The following is a 24,448-nucleotide window of genomic DNA, read 5'->3' as shown; positions in this document are numbered from 1 at the left end:
CAGCATGTGTAAGAACCAAGAGGGAACAGTAAGATTCGAAGAACAAAAAACGAAGTACTCGGAATAAAATTTGATGTACCCCTGCTGTTCAGTCTGTACATCGAAGAAGCATTAACGGAAATAAAAGTTCAAGAGTGGGATTTAAATTCAAGGTGGAAGAATATCAGTGATAAGATTCGCTGATGACTTTGTTATCCTCAGTCAAAATAAAGATGAACTGCAGGATCCGTTGAACGGAATAGTCAAGTGAGTGCTGAATGTAAACTGAGAGCAAATCGAAGAAAGTCGAACGTAATGAGAAGTAGCAGAAATGCTAACGGCGAGAAACGTAAGATCAGGGTTGGTGATGACGAAATAGTGAGGTTAAGGCATTCTGCTACCTAGGCAGCAAATTAACCCAGACGGGCGGATTAAGGAGGACATCAGAAGCAGGCTAGCACTACCAAGAAGGATATTCCTGGTCGAGAGACGTTTACTAGTATTAAACATACGCCTTAACTTGATTAAGACATTTCTCAGAATGTACGTCTGGGGCACAGTATTGTGCGGTAATGAAAGATGGACTGTGGGAAGACCGACACAGAAGACAACTGAAGCATTTTAGATGTGGTGCTACAAGTGTGTTGAAACTTACGTGAACTAATATGGTAGGCGACGAGGAATTCTCCGCAAAACCGTCGACGAAAGGAATATACGGAAATTACTGACTAGAAGAGACGACAGGATGGTTGTTCTATAACACCACACCCGTCACTTACCTCGTTTTGGCGTGTGTTTACCCCAGCTAGTTGACTAACAGAGCAACAGAGAGTGCAAAACTGCCGCAATGTCGGATAACGCAAAGAAAGTAAAAAGGCCCTGTGAATCCTGATTGAACTGCGGTGGCAGTGCTGACATTAATTGATTCAGAATTCATCACTTTTAATTAAAAAGGGGTGCACATTGATGTTATAGTAAGCTATTGAACACCAGATGCACATGTTGAACATAAAATTAATTAAGAAAGTGACTTGGGATTTCAACTACTTGATTGAAAACAGATGCAGCCGATCAGCACAAATTTATTGCAACTCCCGACCTTCAATCTATATGATATTACATGACTCTCCTAACAGGCAGTGGTAATAAATTGCGTTTACGTGGAGTAAAGCGGGATAAATCAAAATTAATTCCTATCGACTGACCCAGGTGTAATGCGAAGTGCAAGAAGAATTCCCCAAAACACGGCCCATGAAACCCTCGTGGAAAATTTTTAGACGTGATCCACAAATTAATCAGTGGCCTAATTCAAGCCAGAGCGGGTGTAATATCACTGAATTCAGCGTGGCGGGGCGTCGTTGTTGTGCGGACGTCGGCCGACCTTATGGTGCTGCAAGGCTGCGCTCGTCTATTCACTCCTAGATATATTGCTCAGTACATAGCTGAACCAAAACTTTTTATCTCCAAGCTCAATCGTTCCGTTTGCTAAGTCCTAAACTGCAGAGATGCGCACTCTGTCTCAGGCAAGCTGAGTAAAGAATGCCACGTCAGCACTCTGGGCAAGCTGGGAACGGAAGACCCCTACGGGGACTTCTCCCAGTCCGCTCTTTGCCTTGGTTTCCCCTCCAGCAAAATCACTTACGCCAATTGCAGCTCAAGTTGCATTAATTATGCGTCGCTTCCCAGCGCCAACCAATGCCTGCTCTGGGAAGTGAACAAATTCCCAGAAAATTTCCCTTCCTCTCAACTTCTGCTATTTAGCTCCTCCCAGGCCACCCATCAAGGTTAGCGTCTGCACAAAACACCAATTTTTCCGGAATCCTGACTCCCAGGAGAACACTTCAAATTCCTTGGTCCTACATTCTCATCAGAGGCCAGCGTATGTCATTCTGTTGCTCTTCGCCTGATTTACTTCAGACTCTGCGGACCATGAATTCAGCGTGAAGTTGCTGTAGTCACGAACACGCATATTTTGGCCTCTGTTGACCACTCCACTGTAGCTTTCCGCGGCTTTCTCGCATGTTTCACTGAAAACGGGACGACGGACATTTATCAACAGTCATACAAGTTCTCTGTCTGCTTCACGGTACACCAGCATCTGGTCAACCACCCACTCACTGTCACCCATCTTAAGGCAGCTGGAGGCTCTCAAAGCTTGAGCCGCCCCAAGCTGCCTATTGTCACTTCCCTTCGCCGCTCGCGAGCCGGCCACGGTCAACTCTGAATACTTCCCTGGGATAAACTAGACTCCAGCAAATCGACGCGTTTCCACAAAGTTTTCATGTCGTGTGAATTACTTTAAAACCATCACCCGACATTAATTATTCCAATATGTCCATACTATACCCTCTACGAGATGCATTGTGCCTTGTCAGTCATTTCTGTTCAGCCCTACTGTTCGCTCTACTTGAGTTAGGTGATCTTTAATAACTTCACGTAAGGGGCATAGTTCTTTCCATCTTACAGTTCATCTGTTAACACTTCTGGGAATAACTTCCGTGGTACTAAATGAACTGTAGAGAGTAAACCCCACAGAGCAAGACAGGGACTGGAATACAGCCAGCAAATAAGTGAGGACATGAGTTGTAATTTGCAATTGCTAATCTGGGAAAAGATTGGAACGTTGGTGGGTCGCGTGAAACAAGCTAGAAGAGTGATGAGTGTAATTGAAAAGTATAACATTATTAAAGACAGGTATTACTAGAGCACATTTGTGCCACTGTTATTTATGTGGAAGGTGCTACCTAGGAAGAGAGTTCAACATTCCTCCAACTCTGCAATTGGACTTTGCTGTTAAAGTATTTATTCCATGTTCAATCGTCGGAGGCATATTCAGTTTTCTTCTTCGATAGCACAATGCACTGACCGAAGATATCTCATTGATGATAGACTTTGAACAACCTGAAACCTTTCACGTAAATAACAATGGCACAAGCGTGCTTTAATAACTGAATGTTTATCGTTAATAACATTATAGTTTCCTCTTTTTTTCTTTTTTACAAGTCTTCTGACTGGTTTGACGCGACTCGCCACGAATTCCACTCCTCTTTAACACAGGACATTGCACAGACGAACACATTCGTGTACGGGTAAGAGCTACTTGCGGTGACACGAAGTGACCTACTTGTACTAATTCTATAGGAAATAATACAACGGATGTAGTTATAAGAATGTAGGGTACTATGAGTGAACGTTCCCATGAAACTGATATACTACCATAACAAAAGAAGCCTAAACGTTGCAACAAATAACAGTTAAATTTCTCGTGTTGACTTGTAAGGAATATCGTTATCAACGTACACTGCTGACTGTAAGACATATTGCGAGAAATAATAATTCCCAGAGAGTGGCTGACGAGAAGTAACTCCATACGATAACGATGAAACAAGCTAAGGTCGTGTCATTCTCGCAGTTTATCGTCAATGATGTACGGGGCACTTCTAGTCAGTACACTTCCGTCCCAGAACCGTTGCCAACAGAATTATGTTGTATCTAATTTTGAAGCCTTCGTAATTCTTCAACACATCTTACAGTTACATGTTGATAACATGATATTTCATTTTGTCTATTAAAGGATCCGTATAACTTCCGAACTAGATTGCAGAGCTCCTATCACAATTCCCATTGCTCGATCAGTGCACTCAAAACATGGTGGAGTTATCAGATAATACATCGAGAAACATAAGATGTTTCTGATATAGTAATGTTTTGACTATTTTTCATTTTTCAGTTTATCAGTTTTCTCGATTTTTCAAAACTGCCTGCGGTATTAAACAAAACTGTTCAACCTTATAACTTCCATCTTTGACCCCGAAAAGTAAAACATACACAAAAATATTCAATTCACCATGAAAAAAGGAACTCAAAAGCAAATAAATTTCATAGATATAACAATAAAGAGTGGCAACAATAAACATACTCTTGACATCTTCAGAAAGCCGCTCAACAAAGAAAACTATGAAAAAGGATTACAAACAATACAAATCATAGCCACAAACAATGGTTACAGCACCCATATAGTACAAAAATTCAACCAAAAATTGATAACACAAATAAAGAAAAATGAAAACAAGCAGATAACACAAACATCAAAGAATCACACAGAAAGTGCAGGACACACGGAAACACAAAACAACAACACTCATGACACGAATAACAGAAAAAATGGTACACTCTTACATACAAGCAACACACAAGACAGAAAATATGCTAAATAAACAGGGTTTACAAATAGCTTACGGAACTGGAAAAACACTCCAGTCACATTTACAAACAACAGACAAACCAGATAAATACCAAGGAGCTGGTATATACCACCTAGAGTGCCAAGTATGTAAATCAGTATATCTGGGGATGAGAAGCAGAAACTTCAAAACTAGATATAAAGAACATATAAGAAGTTGTAAATATGAAAATAGCCATTCCACCTTCGCCGAACTCCTGATAAAACATGGACACTAACTATCCAACATGGAATGTGCCAAGACAGTTATCAGGGTGAATAATCACAACAAAAAGCCTGTGACATTGAAAGAAAACAAACGTTCACATACAAAGAGCCACCGAAATGGAAAAGAAGGTACTCAACGACCAAATCCATATAAGTAATAGCTCTCTGATCGTGGTAGCGACTGAAACAACAACAAACCGAAGTGTAACCAGGATAAACAATTAATGAATCTCCGTCCCCCCTTCTCCTCTCCCCCCCCCCCCCCCACATATATGTCCTGTGTATGTATGTGTGTGTGTGTGTATTTCCTGTGTGAAATTGTTTCATTCTTTCTTGAGAGGGTGTTCTTTTCCCCCTTTTTTTTAATAAATGGATATTTTTGTGTATGTGTGTGTATTTTGCTGTGTGTAAATGTTACATATTTGTGTGTTATACAGGGTGTCCCAGCTATCTTGTCCACCCAAAATATCTCTGGAACAATAACAGCTATTGGAAAACGACTTTCACCGGTATCAATGTAAGGCTGGGGCCCATGAATGTACATATTTGGAAACATTCTAAAACGAAAGCATATATGTTTTTAACACAAATTAACGTTTTTTTTAAATGGACCTCCTATATTTTTTCTCCAGCAATCTATAGCATGACAAAGCACATACACAATGGCGTTGATTGCATCGCAATATTCCCATTACATCCCGAGATATTGAGACGCGAAGTTGACGCTTGAAACACCCGACATGCGCTGCTAGCGGACGTCCTGAGGCTCAGGCGTGAACCCCATGCTGCCCGTAATCGCGATGTGATTGACATGTGTAATCACACCTCCATACTTATCAAGAAGTCCGAAACGAATAATACGGTCTGCTGCCATCCTGCATTAACGTCGTACATTCCAGCAGGTATTTATCCCATAGGCTGGGGGTGATGCGGTTGTGTAACATATCTGTGTACCGCAACGTTAGTCACAAAGTTGACCTCGCTTATCGTTAATCCGTTACTAAAAAGGTAATGCCGTTCAACGTTCAAACTTTACTTTACTGTAGATCTAGCGCAAGTGACAGTTAATCATTCACTCGTAATAGTAAAATTCATGTTGATGGTTTTAGTGAAACGAGCAGTGAACTAAAAGTTTTACCGTTGTTTAGGAAAAAATGTTTTGATTTGGGAAGTTCAGGTAGGACATAGAAGATGAATGTAAACATGTTTAACCAATTAGATTTATTATCACATAATTATCAATGTTATGTTTATCTAATGCGTTAAATGACAAATTGTTGCAAACAAATGTTTCTTAACATCACTGGGTAAAATGGCCCTTTGTAGAAACTTCCACTGTGATACCAGCACTACATACTAAACATAGCGTTCACATCTCATGCTCAAAGTGATGCCCATTGGCTTGCATACATAGGGTCACTCTGCGGATGAAGGATGCCCTACTTCGTGCTACTGTTTCCTCTTAGATGGCTGTACAAGCATCAATAATGCGTTGCTTCATATCCTCTGGTTTTGTTGGTTCATGTTGGTAAACAGCATCCTTCACTGCTCCCCAAAGAAAATAATCCAGCGGTGTAAGGTCCGGAGATCGGGCAGGCCACCTAACTGGGCCACCTCGTCCAATCCACGTACAAGGGAACTTACGGTTCAGAAGTCGTCGTGCTCGTAAGGCGTTACGTGCAGGGCATCCGTCATGCTGATACCACATGACCATTCTCCGGTTCAGAGGTACGGAGTCCAAGAGAACAGGAAGATTGTGTCGTATAAATCTGGAGTATTGTCTGCCATTTTGGATACCATTTATAAAGAAAGGTCCGATAATGGTATCTCCAATAATCCCACACCAAACATTAACTTTCCCCGGACGTTGATGCTCTACCTCACGGAGCCATTTTGGATTATCTGCGGACCAATACTGCATATTCCTCATATTGCCAATTCCTTTGTTGGAGAATGATGCCTCGTCGGTAAAGAGAACATCTGCAAAAAAATTTGGATTAGTCAGAAGTTTTTGCTGAGCCCACCGACAATATGTTACCCTATTACGGAAGTCATTTCCAAGAAGATCCTGGTGTAAATAAACATGGTAAGGATGAAATTTATGACGTTTAAGAATACGCTGTGCACTTGATTTCGACACACCAACTTCACGTTCAATTTGACGTGTGCTGATTTGAGGATTCACAGCTATGGTAGCGAGCACAGCAACTTCAGCACGTTCATCTGTGCGTGTTCTATGACGATGTCGAGGTCTTGGATTTAAGCTTCCCGTTTCACGTAGACGAGATGTGAGACGACCAAACATCCGGCGTGAAGGCGATGGCTTGTCAGGGAATCGTCTTCTGTACAGTCGTTCTGCCAGAACAACATTTCGTCCAACTACAACAGGGTACAGTACAGGTATGTGGAGTAGGGTAGAAAATAGACATATTAATAATCATAATATTCGCTAACAGTACTATCAACAAACAAGCAATCTCATAACGTGTTTCCCGTAAACGTACATTCCCCATAGATCAGCAGCATTTCTACCATATCTTCATGTGTGTACATTATACTGTACAGTATAAGTTGCACAACACAACGTTTATTCACAATGTGTACTACCTCCGTGCCGTCACTAGATTACTCTGATGCATGACTACACTGGCAAGCGGTGTACTGCACGCCAAAGCAACAACAAATGCGATGCTCGGAGGGTGGTGGAGTGCAGGAGTTTGCATGGGTCGCAAATCATAAACAAAGCGAAGTGGTAACTGTGGCAGTAGTGGGAACTACGTTGGACACTTGACTAGGTAGAGCCAGGCCCTGCGCGACAGGCACAATGGGTCATATAACGCATTAGATAAACCTTATTTTGGGTGTGCAGGATAAATAAGACAACCTGACGGGTGTACACCGATCGGTACTGGTTCATATTGTGTACGTAGATACGTAAAACGTGCAAGAGGGAAACCATTATGTGCTTATGAGAGTTCATGGCAGCAGTCCGTATTATTCGTTTCGGACCTCTTGATAAGTATGGAGGTGTGATTACACATGTCAATCACATCGCGATTACGGGCAGCACGTGGTTCACGCCTGAGCCTCAGGATGTGCGCTAGCAGCGCATGTCGGGTGTTTCAAGCGTCAACTTCGCGTCTCAATATCTCGGGATGTAATGGAAATATTGCGATGCAATCAACGCCATTGTGTATGTGCTCTGTCATGCTATGGATTACTGAAGAAAAAATATAGGAGGTCCATTTAAAAAAAACCTAAGTTTGTTTTAAAAAACACATATGCTTTCGTTTTAGAATGTTTCCAAATATGTACATTTGTGGGCCCCAGCCCTACATTGATACCGGTGAAAGTCCAATAGCTGTTATTGTTCCAGAGATACATCTACATCTACATTGATACTCCGCAAGCCACCCAACGGTGTGTGGCGGAGGGCACTTTACGTGCCACTGTCATTACCTCACTTTCCTGTTCCAGTCGCGTATGGTTCGCGGGAAGAACGACTGTCTGAAAGCCTCCGTGCGCGCTCTAATCTCTCTAATTTTACATTCGTGATCTCCTCGGGATGTATAAGTAGGGGGAAGCAATATATTCGATACCTCATCCAGAAACGCACCCTCTCGAAACCTGACGAGCAAGCTACACCGCGATGCAGAGCGCCTCTCTTGCAGAGTCTGCCACTTGAGTTTATTAAACATCTCCGTAACGCTATCACGGTTACCAAATAACCCGGTGACGAAACGCGCCGCTCTTCTTTGGATCTTCTCTATCTCCTCCGTCAACCCGACCTGGTACGGATCCCACACTGATGAGCAGTACTCAAGTATAGGTCGAACGAGTGTTTTGTAAGCCACCTCCTTTGTTGATGGACTACATTTTCTAAGCACTCTCCCAATGAATCTCAACCTGGTACCCGCCTTACCAACAATTAATTTTATATGATCATTCCACTTCAAATCGTTCCGTACGCATACTCCCAGATATTTTACAGAAGTAACTGCTACCAGTGTTTGTTCCGCTATCATATAATCATACAATAAAGGATCCTTCTTTCTATGTATTCGCAATAAATTACATTTGTCTATGTTAAGGGTCAGTTGCCACTCCCTGCACCAAGTGCCTATCCGCTGCAGATCTTCCTGTATTTCGCTACAATTTTCTAATGCAGCAACTTCTCTGTATACTACAGCATCATCCGCGAAAAGCCGCATGGAACTTCCGACACTATCTACTAAGTCATTTATATATATTGTGAAAAGCAATGGTCCCATAACACTCCCCTGTGGCACGCCAGAGGTTACTTTAACGTCTGTAGACGTCTCTCCATTGATAACAACATGCTGTGTTCGGTTTGCTAAAAACTCTTCAATCCAGCCACACAGCTGGTCTGATATTCCGTAGGCTCTTACTTTGTTTATCAGGCGACAGTGCGGAACTGTATCGAACGCCTTCCGGAAGTCAAGAAAAATAGCATCTGCCTGGGAGCCTGTATCTAATATTTTCTGGGTCTCATGAACAAATAAGGCGAGTTGGGACTCACACGATCGCTGTTTCCGGAATCCATGTTGATTCCTACATAGTAGATTCTGGGTTTCCAGAAATGACATGATACGCGAGCAAAAAACATGTTCTAAAATTCTACAAGAGATCGACGTAAGAGATATAGGTCTATAGTTTTGCGCATCTGCTCGACGACCCTTCTTGAAGACTGGGACTATCTGTGCTCTTTTCCAATCATTTGGAACCCTCCGTTCCTCTAGAGACTTGCGGTACACGGCTGTTAGAAGGGGGGCAAGTTCTTTCGCGTACTCTGTGTAGAATCGAATTGGTATCCCATCAGGTCCAGTGGACTTTCCTCTATTGAGTGATTCCAGTTGCTTTTCTATTCCTTGGACACTTATTTCGATGTCAGCCATTTTTTCGTCTGTGCGAGGATTTAGAGAAGGAACTGCAGTGCGGTCTTCCTCTGTGAAACAGCTTTGGAAAAAGGTGTTTAGTATTTCAGCTTTACGCGTGTCATCCTCTGTTTCAATGCCATCATCATCCCGTAGTGTCTGGATATGCTGTTTCGAGCCACTTACTGATTTAACGTAAGACCAGAACTTCCTAGGATTTTCTGTCAAGTCGGTACATAGAATTTTACTTTCGAATTCAATGAACGCTTCACGCATAGTCCTCCTTACGCTAACTTTGACATCGTTTAGCTTCTGTTTGTCTGAGAGGTTTTGGCTGCGTTTAAACTTGCAGTGAACCTCTCTTTGCTTTCGCAGTAGTTTCCTAACTTTGTTGTTGTACCACGGTGGGTTTTTCCCGTCCCTCACAGTTTTACTCGGCACGTACCTGTCTAAAACGCATTTTACGATTGCCTTGAACTTTTTCCATAAACACTCAACATTGTCAGTGTCGGAACAGAAATTTTCGTTTTGATCTGTTAGGTAGTCTGAAATCTGCCTTCTATTACTCTTGCTAAACAGATAAACCTTCCTCCCTTTTTTTATATTCCTATTAACTTCCATATTCAGGGATGCTGCACTGATTCCCTGTTCTGTACATACAGAGTCGAAAAGTTCGGGTCTGTTTGTTATCAGTAGGTCCAATATGTTATCTCCACGAGTCGGTTCTCTGTTTAATTGCTCGAGGTAATTTTCGGATAGTGCACTCAGTATAATGTCACTCGATGCTCTGTCCCTACCACCCGTCCTAAACATCTGAGTGTCCCAGTCTATATCTGGTAAATTGAAATCTCCACCTAAGACTATAACATGCTGAGAAAATTTATGTGAAATGTATTCCAAATTTTCTCTCAGTTGTTCTGCCACTAATGCTGCTGAGTCGGGAGGTCGGTAAAAGGAGCCAATTATTAACCTAGTTCGGTTGTTGAGTGTAACCTCCACCCATAATAATTCACAGGAACTATCCACTTCTACTTCACTACAGGACAAACTACTACTAACAGCGATGAACACTCCACCACCGGTTGCATGCAATCTATCCTTTCTAAACACCGTCTGTACCTTTGTAAAAATTTCGGCAGAATTTATCTCTGGCTTAAGCCAGCTTTCTGTACCTATAACGATTTCAGCTACGGTGCTTTCTATCAGCGCTTGAAGTTCCGGTACTTTACCAACGCAGCTTCGACAGTTGACAATTACAATACCGATTGCTGCTTGGTCCCCGCATGTCCTGACTTTGCCCCGCACCCGTTGAGGCTGTTGCCCTTTCTGTACTTGCCCAAGGCCATCTAACCTAAAAAACCGCCCAGCCCACGCCACACAACCCCTGCTACCCGTGTAGCCGCTTGTTGCGTGTAGTGGACTCCTGACCTATCCAGCGGAACCCGAAACCCCACCACCCTATGGCGCAAGTCGAGGAATCTGCAGCCCACACGGTCGCAGAACCGTCTCAGCCTCTGATTCAGACCCTCCACTCGGCTCTGTACCAAAGGTCCGCAGTCAGTCCTGTCGACGATGCTGCAGATGGTGAGCTCTGCTTTCATCCCGCTAGCGAGACTGGCAGTCTTCACCAAATCAGATAGCCGCCGGAAGCCAGAGAGGATTTCCTCCGATCCATAGCGACACACATCATTGGTGCCGACATGAGCGACCACCTGCAGATGGGTGCACGCTGTACCCTTCATGGCATCCGGAAGGACCCTTTCCACATCTGGAATGACTCCCCCCGGTATGCACACGGAGTGCACATTGGTTTTCTTCCCCTCTCTTGCTGCCATTTCCCTAAGGGGCCCCATTACGCGCTTGACGTTGGAGCTCCCAACTACCAGTAAGCCCACCCTCTGCGACTGCCCGGATCTTGCAGACTGAGGGGCAACCTCTGGAACAGGACAAGCAGCCATGTCAGGCCGAAGATCAGTATCAGCCTGAGACAGAGCCTGAAACCGGTTCGTCAGACAAACTGGAGAGGCTTTCCGTTCAGCCCTCCGGAAAGTCTTTCGCCCCCTGCCACACCTTGAAACGACCTCCCACTCTACCACAGGTGAGGGATCAGCCTCAATGCGGGCAGTATCCCGGGCAACCACAGTCGTAGTCCGATCAGGGGATGCGTGGGACGAGCTGGCCGTCCCCGACAAACCCCCATCCGGACCCCCACAGTGATGCCCATTGGCAACAGCCTCAAGCTGTGTGACCGAAGCCAACACTGCCTGAAGCTGGGAGCGAAGGGATGCCAACTCAGCCTGCATCCGAACACAGCAGTTGCAGTCCCTATCCATGCTAAAAACTGTTTTGCAAAGAACGTTTGAACTAATCTACAGAGAGCGCAAACAAATCGACAAAATTTAAACGGTTATTAAAATACAAGATTGCCTAGTAAATGCAGTAATGCTGCTACTTGCGCACTGCTGACACTGCTCGGCGGCGGAAGGAGACTAAGCGAAATTACACTATTCAGGTACTAAAACACGATGCTACACTCTCAAATACTATAATACGCCCGAAATTTATGAATTAAACAATGCAAGAACCAAAAACACGCAAAGAAATTAAGAATTAAACTATGTAACAAATGAGTGAGCTAGGAGTATACGACTTGCTGCTCAGCTGCTTATCCAACGGCGGCAGGGAGCACACTGACTGCGACCAACCGACACTGGCCGTTCAAAACAAAACAGTAGACAAACGACTACGCGAATTTACACTCTTCAGGTACTAAAACGCGATGCTACAACTCTCAAATACTACAATACGCCCGAAATTTACGAATTAAACAATGCAAGTACCAAAAACACGCAAAGAAATTAAGAATTAAACTATGTAACAAATGAATGAGCTAGGAGTATACGACTTGCTGCTCAGCTGCTTATCCAACGGCGGACAAGATAGCTGGGACACCCTGTATAACACAAATATCCATTTATTAAAAAAAGAGGGAAAAGAACACTCCCTCAAGAAAGAATGACACGGTTTCACACAGGAAATACACACACACACACACACACACACACACACAACAAATGAAAAATATCGAACCACACACACAACACAAACAGAAGACGACAGAGGAACGCACAACAACTGTTGACAACATACACACCGAAAACTCGCATATGTTGATCACAAAATGGAAAGTGCAAGTAATACATGCGATGTGACAAATGTGGGTGAAAGAATGTCAGTAATCGTCCAGCTGGAGCACAAGCATGAGTTAACAGCGCGGGAAATCATAAGTAACACCGAACGAAAATTTCATATTACGAGATTTGCGGTACAAAAGTTTATTCTAACCTAGAAAACAACAGTAAAACAAGACGAAGTGTAACACAGCAGCAAGTTGTATCAACCATATAACACGTTTATTGTATATATAAACATTATGTATTACAGGCCACTGAAGATGCTTCCCAAATAAAAGAAGCGAAATGTGTATGGCAATAAACAAACTGCCCTCAATTAATTGCAAAGATGGAGGACAGAAAAAAAGGTCGATATTACATCTGCGTACTAGTGTTACTGTAGATTACTGAAATTCTTTGCAAACAGAGACTGTAGGATATGTTTTTTTGTAATTAAAACTTTCTCGCTTTCTTTTTCAGCTCGAAATGACTCAGAGAGCCAGCGAAGCCCTAGCAGCCAGATATGGCACAACCTATACCGTCGGTAGCGTGCTGGATCTTCTGTGTAAGTATCACAGTGTCCTGACTGCTATTTCAGTTAATCTAAAAACTTAAATCATTGCATATTTTCTCTTCAAATTATTTTGTCTGTAGTCCTTTGTAGCCAATATTCACGCTGCAAACTTTTAATACTGCGAGAACAACATGCAAGGCTTATCACCTGAATTTTAAAGACAGTTGTGGGGTAGCAAGCACTTACCTATATTTCTAGTGGCGACTGAGTTATTGATTTTTCTCCATCACGTGGCCAAGGTGAAGACCGCAGAGATTAGCGCATGCCGTGCGAAGAGCTTACGAAGAGATTGCGTGATAATTTGATGCAAATTTAAATGTTTAAATATTGTTTAAAATTTAGACATACTACGTTAAACTAAACCAATGACTAATGGTTTTGAGTGTCACCATGATCTGATAATTAGCTGTTTCAAAAATCGAGTTTTACGAAATATTGAATTTAGAAAGTTGGAATTTTGGAGTAAGGTTCAGTTGGTTATCAGAATATTCTGTGGAATTTTTCATGGAGCTTCAGGGAGTTCTACTATTGAAATTAGGTTCAACTTATGGTAAAAAATATATGGTAGATGTTTTATGAAGCTACCTCCTTTACCTCTTGGATTATTGAGCAAAGACCAACTTTTGTGACAAAAACTAAAAAAATGAGTTAGATTAACTTATCTCAGTGCATAAGATACAAAGCTAAAATGAACAGCACTTTATTTTATATAAGTAATAATGAAACAGTATCAACTTTGACTATGATATTGTAACTTAATATAGATACAGAAAATTAGAAAGTGGCCACTATCTACCAGTAGTTCCGTTTGAAATATTCTGGAGGTTAAAGATTAAACATTATCAGACTGAGAATTTTATACAATATAAAGAGAGTTCAGACTTACTTAGAGAAAAATTGGTATCGGTATAGGTCTTCTACTAACAACGTTTTAAATAATTTTGTAGTAAAAAAAAGGGTTCTGGGTTAGCACTGAAGCAGATGCTGGAAGCAGTTTAAGAGCGAGTGATTCCCTAGCAGATCGCAATGCGAATATATAATGCCCTCTGTGTATGCACTGAGGAGGTTATTCGATCGCCGTTAGTCATACTGGATGCGTTACGCTCAGCTGCAGAATGTGCTGTGATTGGCTTCGTGACAGTGCGCTGAAGCCTCGGGACGTGATAATGACGACTGACGCTATCGATTTTTCGATCGAATAAAATATGGCGGATGTCTCGTGAAAATGTGTAAAAGTGAACCTATTTTAATTATTGATTTACATTGAAACCCGTCTTTCATTTTGGAAGTTCTGTTTCGTGTGCCGCTCTGTACTATACAAAACCGCGGGACAAGTGTCTGAGATTAGTTCCCCACTTTTAAGGAGAGCAGTTAACTTTACGTAATTCTGAACAACAGTAGAAATCGTCTCTGAATTGTGTCAAGAACAAGCTTTAATAATTTTCCAAACAAATTCTTGTGCGTACAAATTTTTTTCAGATTATACTGCTCTGCTAAACGACAGCAGGCTTTTACTTATCGTCTTGTTTGCTGATTTCTCTGCCTTATTCTTAGAGAGCTAGAACATTTTGTTTGAGTTTCGGCGTGGAGTATGGTAAACCTGTGGACCGAAGACTGTGAACAGTACTTCCTCCATCGTTTTCAGTCTGTTTGCACAAATGGTTTCCAGGCCTTTGTAAAATACTGTGATGTCCTAAAATCACACAGGCTACCAATATTTCAACTTATAAGACTAAGTATGAAACCAAATACTTTTACCCGTCGCCCCACACAGTACTCTTACGTATTTATATATGCATTACCCTCTATACAATAACCTTTCGATCAGTGCAGCTGTTCAACATGTATTCCATACACAGGACCGAAGACGCTATCCGATCCCTTTTTTTTATACAGGGATAGCTGTACGTCAGAGAGACCCGAATATGGATATTTCAGAAATTTGCTCACTTCCATACCACGTTCGTAGACAGCAACGGGATTATGTTGCAGTCTTTTGTCCAAAGACTTGTTTGATTAATTTGATGCGACTCTTCATCCTAGTCCCTACAGTGCAAGTCTCTTCGTGTCTGCCCAACTATTGAAACCTACATCCTACATTAGTTTCAAGCTGCTTACTGTATTCATGGCTTGATCACCCGCTCCAGCATCATTTCTCACAACTACCAAATTAACTATGTTGATACTACCAGTCTGTGTATTATATTTTATTACAAATCTGCAACCTATGACTGTTTTTACAGTCAAATTATATTAAGTTCGCTGAATCAATTCGACACCATGGAATGAAACAGATTTTACATTCTCTTTGCACGAGTCATTATTAGTTGTTTCTCTGACAGAACAACATTACGTACCTTCTTTCAGTGACTCAATTCGTAATCTAATTCCCTCGTTATCATCTGATTCAAATTATCCTTAATCAAATTATCTGCCAATTTCATTGCGGTGCCTGACATAATAACAGCGTCAGCAAACATCTATGTTCTCATTTCTTCTCCCTGAACTGTAGTTTCCTTTCTAAATTTCTCCTTGAATTCTTTTACTGATTTCTCAGAGTATAAATTGAATAATATACCAAGGAAACGAATCGAAGACCATGTTATTGAAAGGTATGGTGAAGTAAACGAATGTGAAAACGGAGACATGATCTGCTAGAAGAATTTGCCAGAGTACTATAAGACCTTGGTCCAACAAGACATCATTCGCTCAGAATTATTAAGTTCCTTGGGAGATTATACCTTGACGCAGTATCTCGCCTTCTATTAAGGTTACATGACACAGAGATATCCGGAAACGTCACCGAGTGATGTGGCGCAGTAGGTAGCACAATGAACTCGCATTCAGGATGACGACGGTTCAAATCCGCATCCTGCTATCCAGATTTAAGTTTTTCGTGATTTCCCTAAATTGCTCCAGGCAAATTCCGGGATGGTTCCTTTGAAAGGGTGCGGCCGATTTCCTTCCCCATCCTTGACACCATCCAAGCTTGTGCTCGGTCTCTAATGACCTGGATGTCGGCGGGACGATAAACCCAATCTTACTCCCTTCCTTCCACAGACTTCAAGAAGAAGCTAATACTCCAAAGAAGTGAGATGTGTATAAGTGTTAATAATATTGGATAAATAGTTTAATAAGTCACGGCTGCAAAATAGTGACAGATATTATGTACAGCACTAGGGAAAAAACTGTTAGAAGCTGATCCCAGTGAATATCAATTTGGGTTCAGAATATACATATGATCACATGAGGTAATACTCGTTCTACGACATAAAATATCTGTTCAGAAATATTGGGACACACTTACGTAGTACCAAAATGACTACTGGCTATCACAAGAAGGGGGTATAGCATTATAAAAGTGGGCGGTGGGTATTGTGTTTCCAGTAGAGAGGCAATAACAGTAGAATAGGTCACTCAAGAGTGCTCAATGACTTCGAATATGGACTACTCATTGGATGTCACCTCTGTAAGAAATACATAAAAGACATTTGAATCCTAAATTTGCTCAAGCTGGTTGCTGGTAATGTGACTGTGACTTGGAAACACGAAGAAACAATCACAACCAAATCACGCCCGGCTAGATGTCATCTTCTAACAGGGGAGGCCGTCTAACACTGCAGAGGGTGGTTGTAAAATATAGAGTTCTGTATTAACATCTCAATAATGCCTAATGGAACATCTTTGGTATGAGTTAGAATGTTCATTTCGCTCCAGATCACGGCGTGCAACATTACTACCTTCTCTCGTTTCCGCCCTTGAGGAGGAATGCGTTTCTATTCTTTCATAGACATTCAGACACCTTAGTCAAAGTTTCCCCAGCAGAGTTCAAGTGATCGCAAACCCATTATTAATATCCAATGATGCTCAGGATGCTTTAGATCAGACAGTGTATCTTAGACGACGGAATGAAAAAGGCAAATCCACATTTATAACATTCGTAGGCTTACGAAAGTATTTGACAACATTGTCTGAAGAACACCGTTGAATTTTTGAAGGTATCTTGAATAAAGTAAAGGGAGCGAAAGGGTATCTACAACGTTTACCGAAACCAGACCGTAGTTACAAGAGTCGAATGATATGAAAGTGATGCAGCAGTTGAGAAGAGAATGAGGGCTGTAGTGTACTCCTATGTCATTCCATATGAATTTAGAGCAAGGTGTAAAAAAGGGCAAGGAAATATTTCGGAAGAGTGGTAAAGCTTAAGGGGAAGAAAGATTGCTTCTGACACTGTAAACCTCTCAAAAACGGTTATGGACTTGGAAGTTTAGTTCAAGGGGAAGGATAGTGTCGTGGAAATCGCTTACAGTATTAACATCAACGGAAGTATTGATGTGTAGTACAAACTAGTCAGGCAATGCAGACGAAATTACATCAGACAATGAGAGCCAAAAGTTGCGGACGAGTTTTTGTACGATCAAAGTAGAGAGGGTATAAAATTAATACCATTATTATGAAGATTATAAACCTAAACCCAATATCTTAATAAAATCCATAAAACGACTATAAAATCAAAGTTTTACAATTTAAAATAAATAAATTATAAATTAATAACTTTAAACTTGACCCTTAAAGAATAAATAAGTTAATATTTATACCAGTATCTAAGAAGTTAAATAAAAACAAATTACTTTTAAAAAATTAATATTTTTGTTAAGAAACAAATCGAAGTGAGTACGTAAATATCAAAATTTTTAGAAACATTGATACAAAAGGTACAAGAAATTGAATTTGCTTTAACGAATTTTAATTAATATTTCATAAACCACTTACAATACCAGCAAACTATAATATAAAAAGATCAGTTCTACAATGCACACCAAGACAATATAACACATTAAAATTATTTCTTTTGAACAATTAAATAAAGAAAAATCTAATACAACATAAATAATAACCAGGATCCTGATTTGCACAGGAAAATTTTCAGTACATGCAAAATATTTTGGTAAAAACTCCTACCTCGAACCTGTTCCTAGCGTTTCTGAAAAGAGAAATTTATTAATACTGAATATAAATTTAATTGTTAAGAAATATTTCCTGAAAGCAAATGTCAGGGATGTAGCCTAGCGAAATAAAACGTGAACGATTGGCGTCATTGACAAGAACAGAACATAAGCTTTTGTAACATGATGGTACAAATGAGTAGACTGAGTAAATGAGTAGACTGAGTAAATAATAAAAAGGTAGAGTATCGAACTCGGAATGATAGCGCATTAAGGCACAATTTTGCAAGAGAAGCGATCGATTGATAGAACACACTTTGCGGCATGCAGTAACAATGAAGTTAATTATGGAGGGGTGTATAGGGCGGGGGTAAAAATTTTATATGGTGACCAAGACGTGATTAGATTAAGGTAGTTCAAATTGATGTCCGTTTCAGTAGTTATGCAGAGCTGAAGAGGATTCCGTAGGATATATAGAGTGGAGAGCTCCATCTACTGCGTCTTCTGAATATAGCCCATGAAAAAGAATCAATAGAAGACATTTGTAAAATTTGTTATATCAGGTCCAGAACCAAAAAAATTCATTTAACGTAATACCGTTAGAGCACAGAATATTAATTTAGTTCTACTTTTCGTATCAAGGGTGTTATGTACTACACTATAAACATCTCTATTATAACAGACTGTTTATTAACCATCTCTTACCGCACCAAATTAACGTTTTCTCGAAGCACAATTCAAAGTTTTACACACTCACGTTGCAATAACTGTTTCTTCTTTTTTTCTTTTGCCTCTCCTTAGACTAATGTATGGGATGATTCCGTAATGATGTTACAAACTTTTAGGCTTGAAGGAGAAGGTAAATTTATCAATTTGAGGTAAGTGGCGCGTGTCCAGAAACAACCAGGTCGAAAGTTACAAGCGAAAATCGTAGTTATACCTATGGGAGTGGAATACATCTATCGGTACTTTTGTTGCTAATGCTATAGGCTAAGCGACTTTCAGAGGAAGAAGTATGAACCAAAAGAATAAGATTGTCTTGCAAATGTGGGCTGTAAAATGCCTAGCTTAAGAGTTGTGGGCATTTGCTCAGTAGAAGAAATATATTAACGGAATAGTGAAGATAAATGGATGCTCTTAGTCTTGAGGTATGCATTATATAACCCTTATTTACTGGATTTTTTCTTGTTTTTGTCCATACTATCACCTCTGAAAGTTGTCTGCTTACAGTCTTAGCAACAGTTTGCAGGTGTATGTATTCCATTGGCGGATGTACACTCCTGGAAATTGAAATAAGAACACCGTGAATTCATTGCCCCAGGAAGGGGAAACTTTATTGACACATTCCTGGGGTCAGATACATCACATGATCACACTGACAGAACCACAGGCACATAGACACAGGCAACAGAGCATGCACAACGTCGGCACTAGTACAGTGTATATCCACCTTTCGCAGCAATGCGGACTGCTATTCTCCCATGGAGACGATCATAGAGATGCTGGATGTAGTCCTGTGGAACGGCTTTCCATGCCATTTCCACCTGGCGCCTCAGTTGGACCAGCGTTCGTGCTGGACGTGCAGCCGCGTGAGACGACGCTTCATCCAGTCCCAAACATGCTCAATGGGGGACAGATCCGGAGATCTTGCTGGCCAGGGTAGTTGACTTACACCTTCTAGAGCACGTTGGGTGGCACGGGATACATGCGGACGTGCATTGTTCTGTTGGAACAGCAAGTTCCCTTGCCGGTCTAGGAATGGTAGAACGATGGGTTCGATGACGGTTTGGATGTACCGTGCACTATTCAGTGTCCCCTCGACGATCACCAGTGGTGTACGACCAGTGTAGGAGATCGCTCCCCACACCATGATGCCGGGTGTTGGCCCTGTGTCTCGGTCGTATGCAGTCCTGATTGTGGCGCTCACCTGCACGGCGCCAAACACGCATACGACCATCATTGGCACCAAGGCAGAAGCGACTCTCATCGCTGAAGACGACACGTCTCCATTCGTCCCTCCATTCACGCCTGTCGCGACACCACTGGAGGCGGGCTGCACGATGTTGGGGCGTGAGCGGAAGACGGCCTAACGGTGTGCGGGACCGTAGCCCAGCTTCATGGAGACGGTTGCGAATGGTCCTCGCCGATACCCCAGGAGCAACAGTGTCCCTAATTTGCTGGGAAGTGGCGGTGCGGTCCCCTACGGCACTGCGTAGGATCCTACGGTCTTGGCGTGCATCCGTGCGTCGCTGCGGTCCGGTCCCAGGTCGACGGGCACGTGCACCTTCCGCTGACCACTGGCGACAACATCGATGTACTGTGGAGACCTCACGCCCCACGTGTTGAGCAATTCGGCGGTACGTCCACCCGGCCTCCCGCATGCCCACTATACGCCCTCGCTCAAAGTCCGTCAACTGCACATACGGTTCACGTCCACGCTGTCGCGGCATGCTACCAGTGTTACAGACTGCGATGGAGCTCCGTATGCCACGGCAAACTGGCTGACACTGACGGCGGCGGTGCACAAATGCTGCGCAGCTAGCGCCATTCGACGGCCAACACCGCGGTTCCTGGTGTGTCCGCTGTGCTGTGCGTGTGATAATTGCTTGTACAGCCCTCTCGCAGTGTCCGGAGCAAGTATGGTGGGTCTGACACACCGGTGTCAATGTGTTCTTTTTTCCATTTCCAGGAGTGTATTAGAAAACTTCTCGCTTATAACTTTCCACTATGCCGTTTCCGGACAGGGGTCTCTTACCTCAGATTAATCCATTTAGCATTCTCTGTCATCCTCGTACGTATGGTGCGAAGAATGGTACGTAGTGCACTCGGCCTCGTAATGGAGACAGAGGAGCTACTTGACAGAATAGTCGCCTCTCCACGATCTGGAAAATCTCAGAAATGCCAGGCACAGCGGGTGCTGACCACATACCAGATCTGCATGAGACAGCGAAGCAGACGATGACAAGGCGGCCGGTGGACATCGTTTTTGTAACTCCTACCCGTTCCCAGATATCTAATTGGAAACCATACGGCCCCCAATCACATTAATATGACCTCCACGTACATTCGACGAGAACGTGTAGTAACCACTCGCAGACAGGAAGTTTTAGCGCCACCAGAAGACTCCATTTAAATAGCGTCGGGGGGACGCGAAAAAACAGTGCGGTCGTTGTCGTAATGTGGAAACGTAGCGATTTAACTGACGTCCAAAAGCACAAGATCATTAGCTTAGGGGCCAAAGATGGAAGCACTGCCGAAGCGGCTAAGTCCGTGAACTGTTCAGTTGAACAGCCGCGCACCTGTTGAACAACAGGGCGCTCAGATGAACCAAGGGGCTGCCAACGGTGTCTCTTCAAAGACCGTTCAGGGAACATTGCTACATATGGGTCTCCGGATGAGGGGATGTTTCATGCACTCAGGTTGACTGCTGTATATATACGACAAAGGCAGGAATTTTCACGCCAATACCGCAACCCGACGACCACTGAGTGGCGACAGGTGTACTTTGCAGGTGAATCACGTTTTACGCTCTGTGGGCCAGATAGGCGCTACCGTGTACGGCGCGAAACGTCTGAAAGGAAACTCCCTGCGCACAGGAGGCAGCGTTATGGTCTGGAGAATGTTTTGTTTCATTCCCTGGGTGATATTGGCATTCTGGAAGGCACTGCGGATCCAACGAACAAGGTTTCTATCATTGGAAATCAAGTCGAGTTTGTTTTCCCTAGGCACAATGGCATCTACCACCAGGACCATGCGACGTGTCACACAGCTCGCAATGTGCGTGCTTCATTCGAATAGCACCAGGATAAGTTTGCTGTACTCCGCTTGCCTTCAAACTCATCGGATTAACGTCCAATCGACAGTTTATGAGACCACCTTGCTTGGACCGTGCTATGGACCCTCAGCCGACAAATCTAGCCGAGCTGGCCTCGGCACTAGAGTCGTCATCCTTGAGCATCCGTGTCGGTACCTTTTAGAATCTCAATGGCCATCTTCCTGCACGCCGCAAAAGTTGCTAATTTAGGCTTTTGACAGGTGGTCACATTAATGTGACTGGACAGTGTATTTAAAGTATAACGAGAGGACTATTTTAGCTGTAGATAAGTATTTCGTAGACATTCAAGACATACGTTTGAGGGACAGAATGTGCTAACCAGAAACATATGGGACGTAACGTATTGACTTAAACAAGCGCTGCCTTAGAAATGTTAGTACATTTTGTTTACTTAAAGATCACTGTCTGTTTCAGTAATGCCTAAACATTTTCCCTAATCTCGTATGTACATCACCAACATGTTTCTCATGTTATTTACTTTTGGGTCCTTCATTCACAACTTTCGTCTAAATAATGACTTTGAGAATGTTTGTTAATAACATGTAGGGTAACATAGCCTCTGTGAGAACTGAAACAGTTTCTGTTTTGACATGTTTTAGCTCCAGTATCGGGGTCTAGCATCGACTGGATGCAGGGCGTGGTCGGTCACGAGTACAACATTGCGTGGGAGCTGAGGGACGAGGGCCAGTATGGCTACCTGCTGCCTGAGGACCAGATCGTCCCCACTTGCCAGGAGGCGTTCGACAGCTTGGTCTCCATCCTCCGGGATTTGCTCTAAGACAGCAAAATGACAAAGAAGCACTAGCCCTAGTCACAGCTCTAGGCCAACACTACAGTGTGGTGTACGGAGCATCACTCATTTTTTTATGAACGACTTCGTTTTGGACATGGCCAGTAGAGAATTCATGCAAAAGTAATTACTACATCTATTCATCTATTGAATATAAGTGTCCCATTCAGAACTGCATAACTAGATGCAGCACATTTGATGTTTACAAATGAGTTCCAGTTTGAACAGATTTATCTCCATAAGAAAACGGAACCTTACGGAAAGAAGAGTGATTTCAAGAAAAACTGGTAATTTTATTCCTGCCCATCCACCATTGCTACGTAAAGTGTTCCATTATTAATATTCTGTAAAATATATATCAAGACTTAGAGAAACAAGGGAAAGCTAATCAAGTTAAATTACACATTGTTAATTAATTCAGTTTTTAGATATTTGTGGTTTATGTAATAAACTGAAAACTAAATAGAAACAATAACAATTGTTTTATCAGTTCTACAAATTAATACGAAAGTGTAATCTGGCCCAGTGTGGGGTAAAGAAGATTCTGGTCAAGGGTCAAAATGACGACAATTTTTATTGTTAGAAAGTAAGAGACAGTACATTATTTAATGATAAATGCCATATATATTTCTTATTAAATGGTATATAATGAAAGGATTATTGTGTATAAGATCAGTATAGTTCAAGATTAGTGCATTTCATTCTCAAAAGTCACGTAAGAATTTTCCGCCTTCGAAGTTCGAGAGCAGACCTCATACCACAGTGTGTGGCATTTGCAGTCTACTTGCGGATTGTCAAATAAATCCCACTGTATGCAGGGCACCGCCCTGCACTTTCTTTGAGTGTTTTTCTTTGTTTCCGTAAACGTACTTGACCCATCTTCCGTTCTTCCTTATGACCCAGCAATTTTTCCCTTGCGGAGCCTGTTAATAGACTTGCATATTGCATACCCGGACGTTTACATTCTCTCGTTTAGACAGTGGTTTGAAACCAAGTATATTTTGGCACTAATTCAGAACGATAAACCACCATTTTATTGAAGGTGCTGCTTCTTCATTTTACTCTACCTGGTGTTCATCAGGACACTTAGACATTTTAGTGGACGGGTCTGTAATTGCTATATCCTGAGCCGGAGCGCTTTCAGTCTGGCTATCATCTGTAGCCAGAACACGATCCATGCTTTCAGCAGCAGATTATTAAGTCAGGAGGGTCATAAGACTCGTCCCTTCATCCTTTGAATCAATGAATTACATTACTGACAGCAGCTGCTTAGAAGTAACCTGTACTCGAACGATATAGAGGTCGTTAACGTGTTCCCATTTCATCTTGCTACAATCGATTACTTTAAAAGTATGATTTTTGGAGTGGGATTAACAAGAATACAGTATAAATGAATATTGGCTGCGAAACACATACCGTGATAGGCAGCCATATAAAGCAAAGATCAATCAAATACCTACCCCGTTATTCCAAATGAGCTTATGTTGAAACACTTGAGAACTATATCACGTCTAAAAATTTATACTAGAATTACTTAACTCACACTGGACTAACGGCACTGGTTTCACTGTGCAGTTTTATATAGTCTCACCTTGTGAAGTGTTAGCAGATCCGTATGTTGACGCTGTCTATCAGTATGAACTTTAACCAAGTAGTTGGTAATTTTCCCCAGCCATCAGCCGAGTAATATCTTGGTTTCGGACCGACGTTTCAGTAAGTTTCTTACCTGTCATCTTCTGGCGATTTCCTGAGAAGAATTCACCGGTGCAATTCTCTGATAGAGCTTTCATTTCCACGTTACGCATT

The 24,448-nt window shown here is 42.2% G+C and overlaps 1 protein-coding gene across 1 annotated transcript in view; it reads left to right on the top strand.

Moving 5' to 3' along the window:
• LOC126474496 (zinc carboxypeptidase-like) overlaps positions 1–22,630 on the top strand; it is a 122,386-nt gene extending 99,756 nt beyond the window's left edge. Inside the window, exons 10-11 of the mRNA XM_050101966.1 lie at positions 12,978–13,062; positions 22,452–22,630. Of these exons, the coding sequence (XP_049957923.1) occupies positions 12,978–13,062; positions 22,452–22,630 (264 nt within the window). The remainder of the gene's footprint in view (positions 1–12,977; positions 13,063–22,451) is intronic.
• The last annotated feature ends 1,818 nt before the right edge of the window (positions 22,631–24,448 follow it).

This window comes from Schistocerca serialis, chromosome 4, assembly GCF_023864345.2.
Source record: "Schistocerca serialis cubense isolate TAMUIC-IGC-003099 chromosome 4, iqSchSeri2.2, whole genome shotgun sequence".
In the NCBI taxonomy this organism is placed as follows: Eukaryota; Metazoa; Arthropoda; class Insecta; order Orthoptera; family Acrididae; genus Schistocerca; species Schistocerca serialis.
This window is presented reverse-complemented; position numbering and strand designations above follow the sequence as displayed.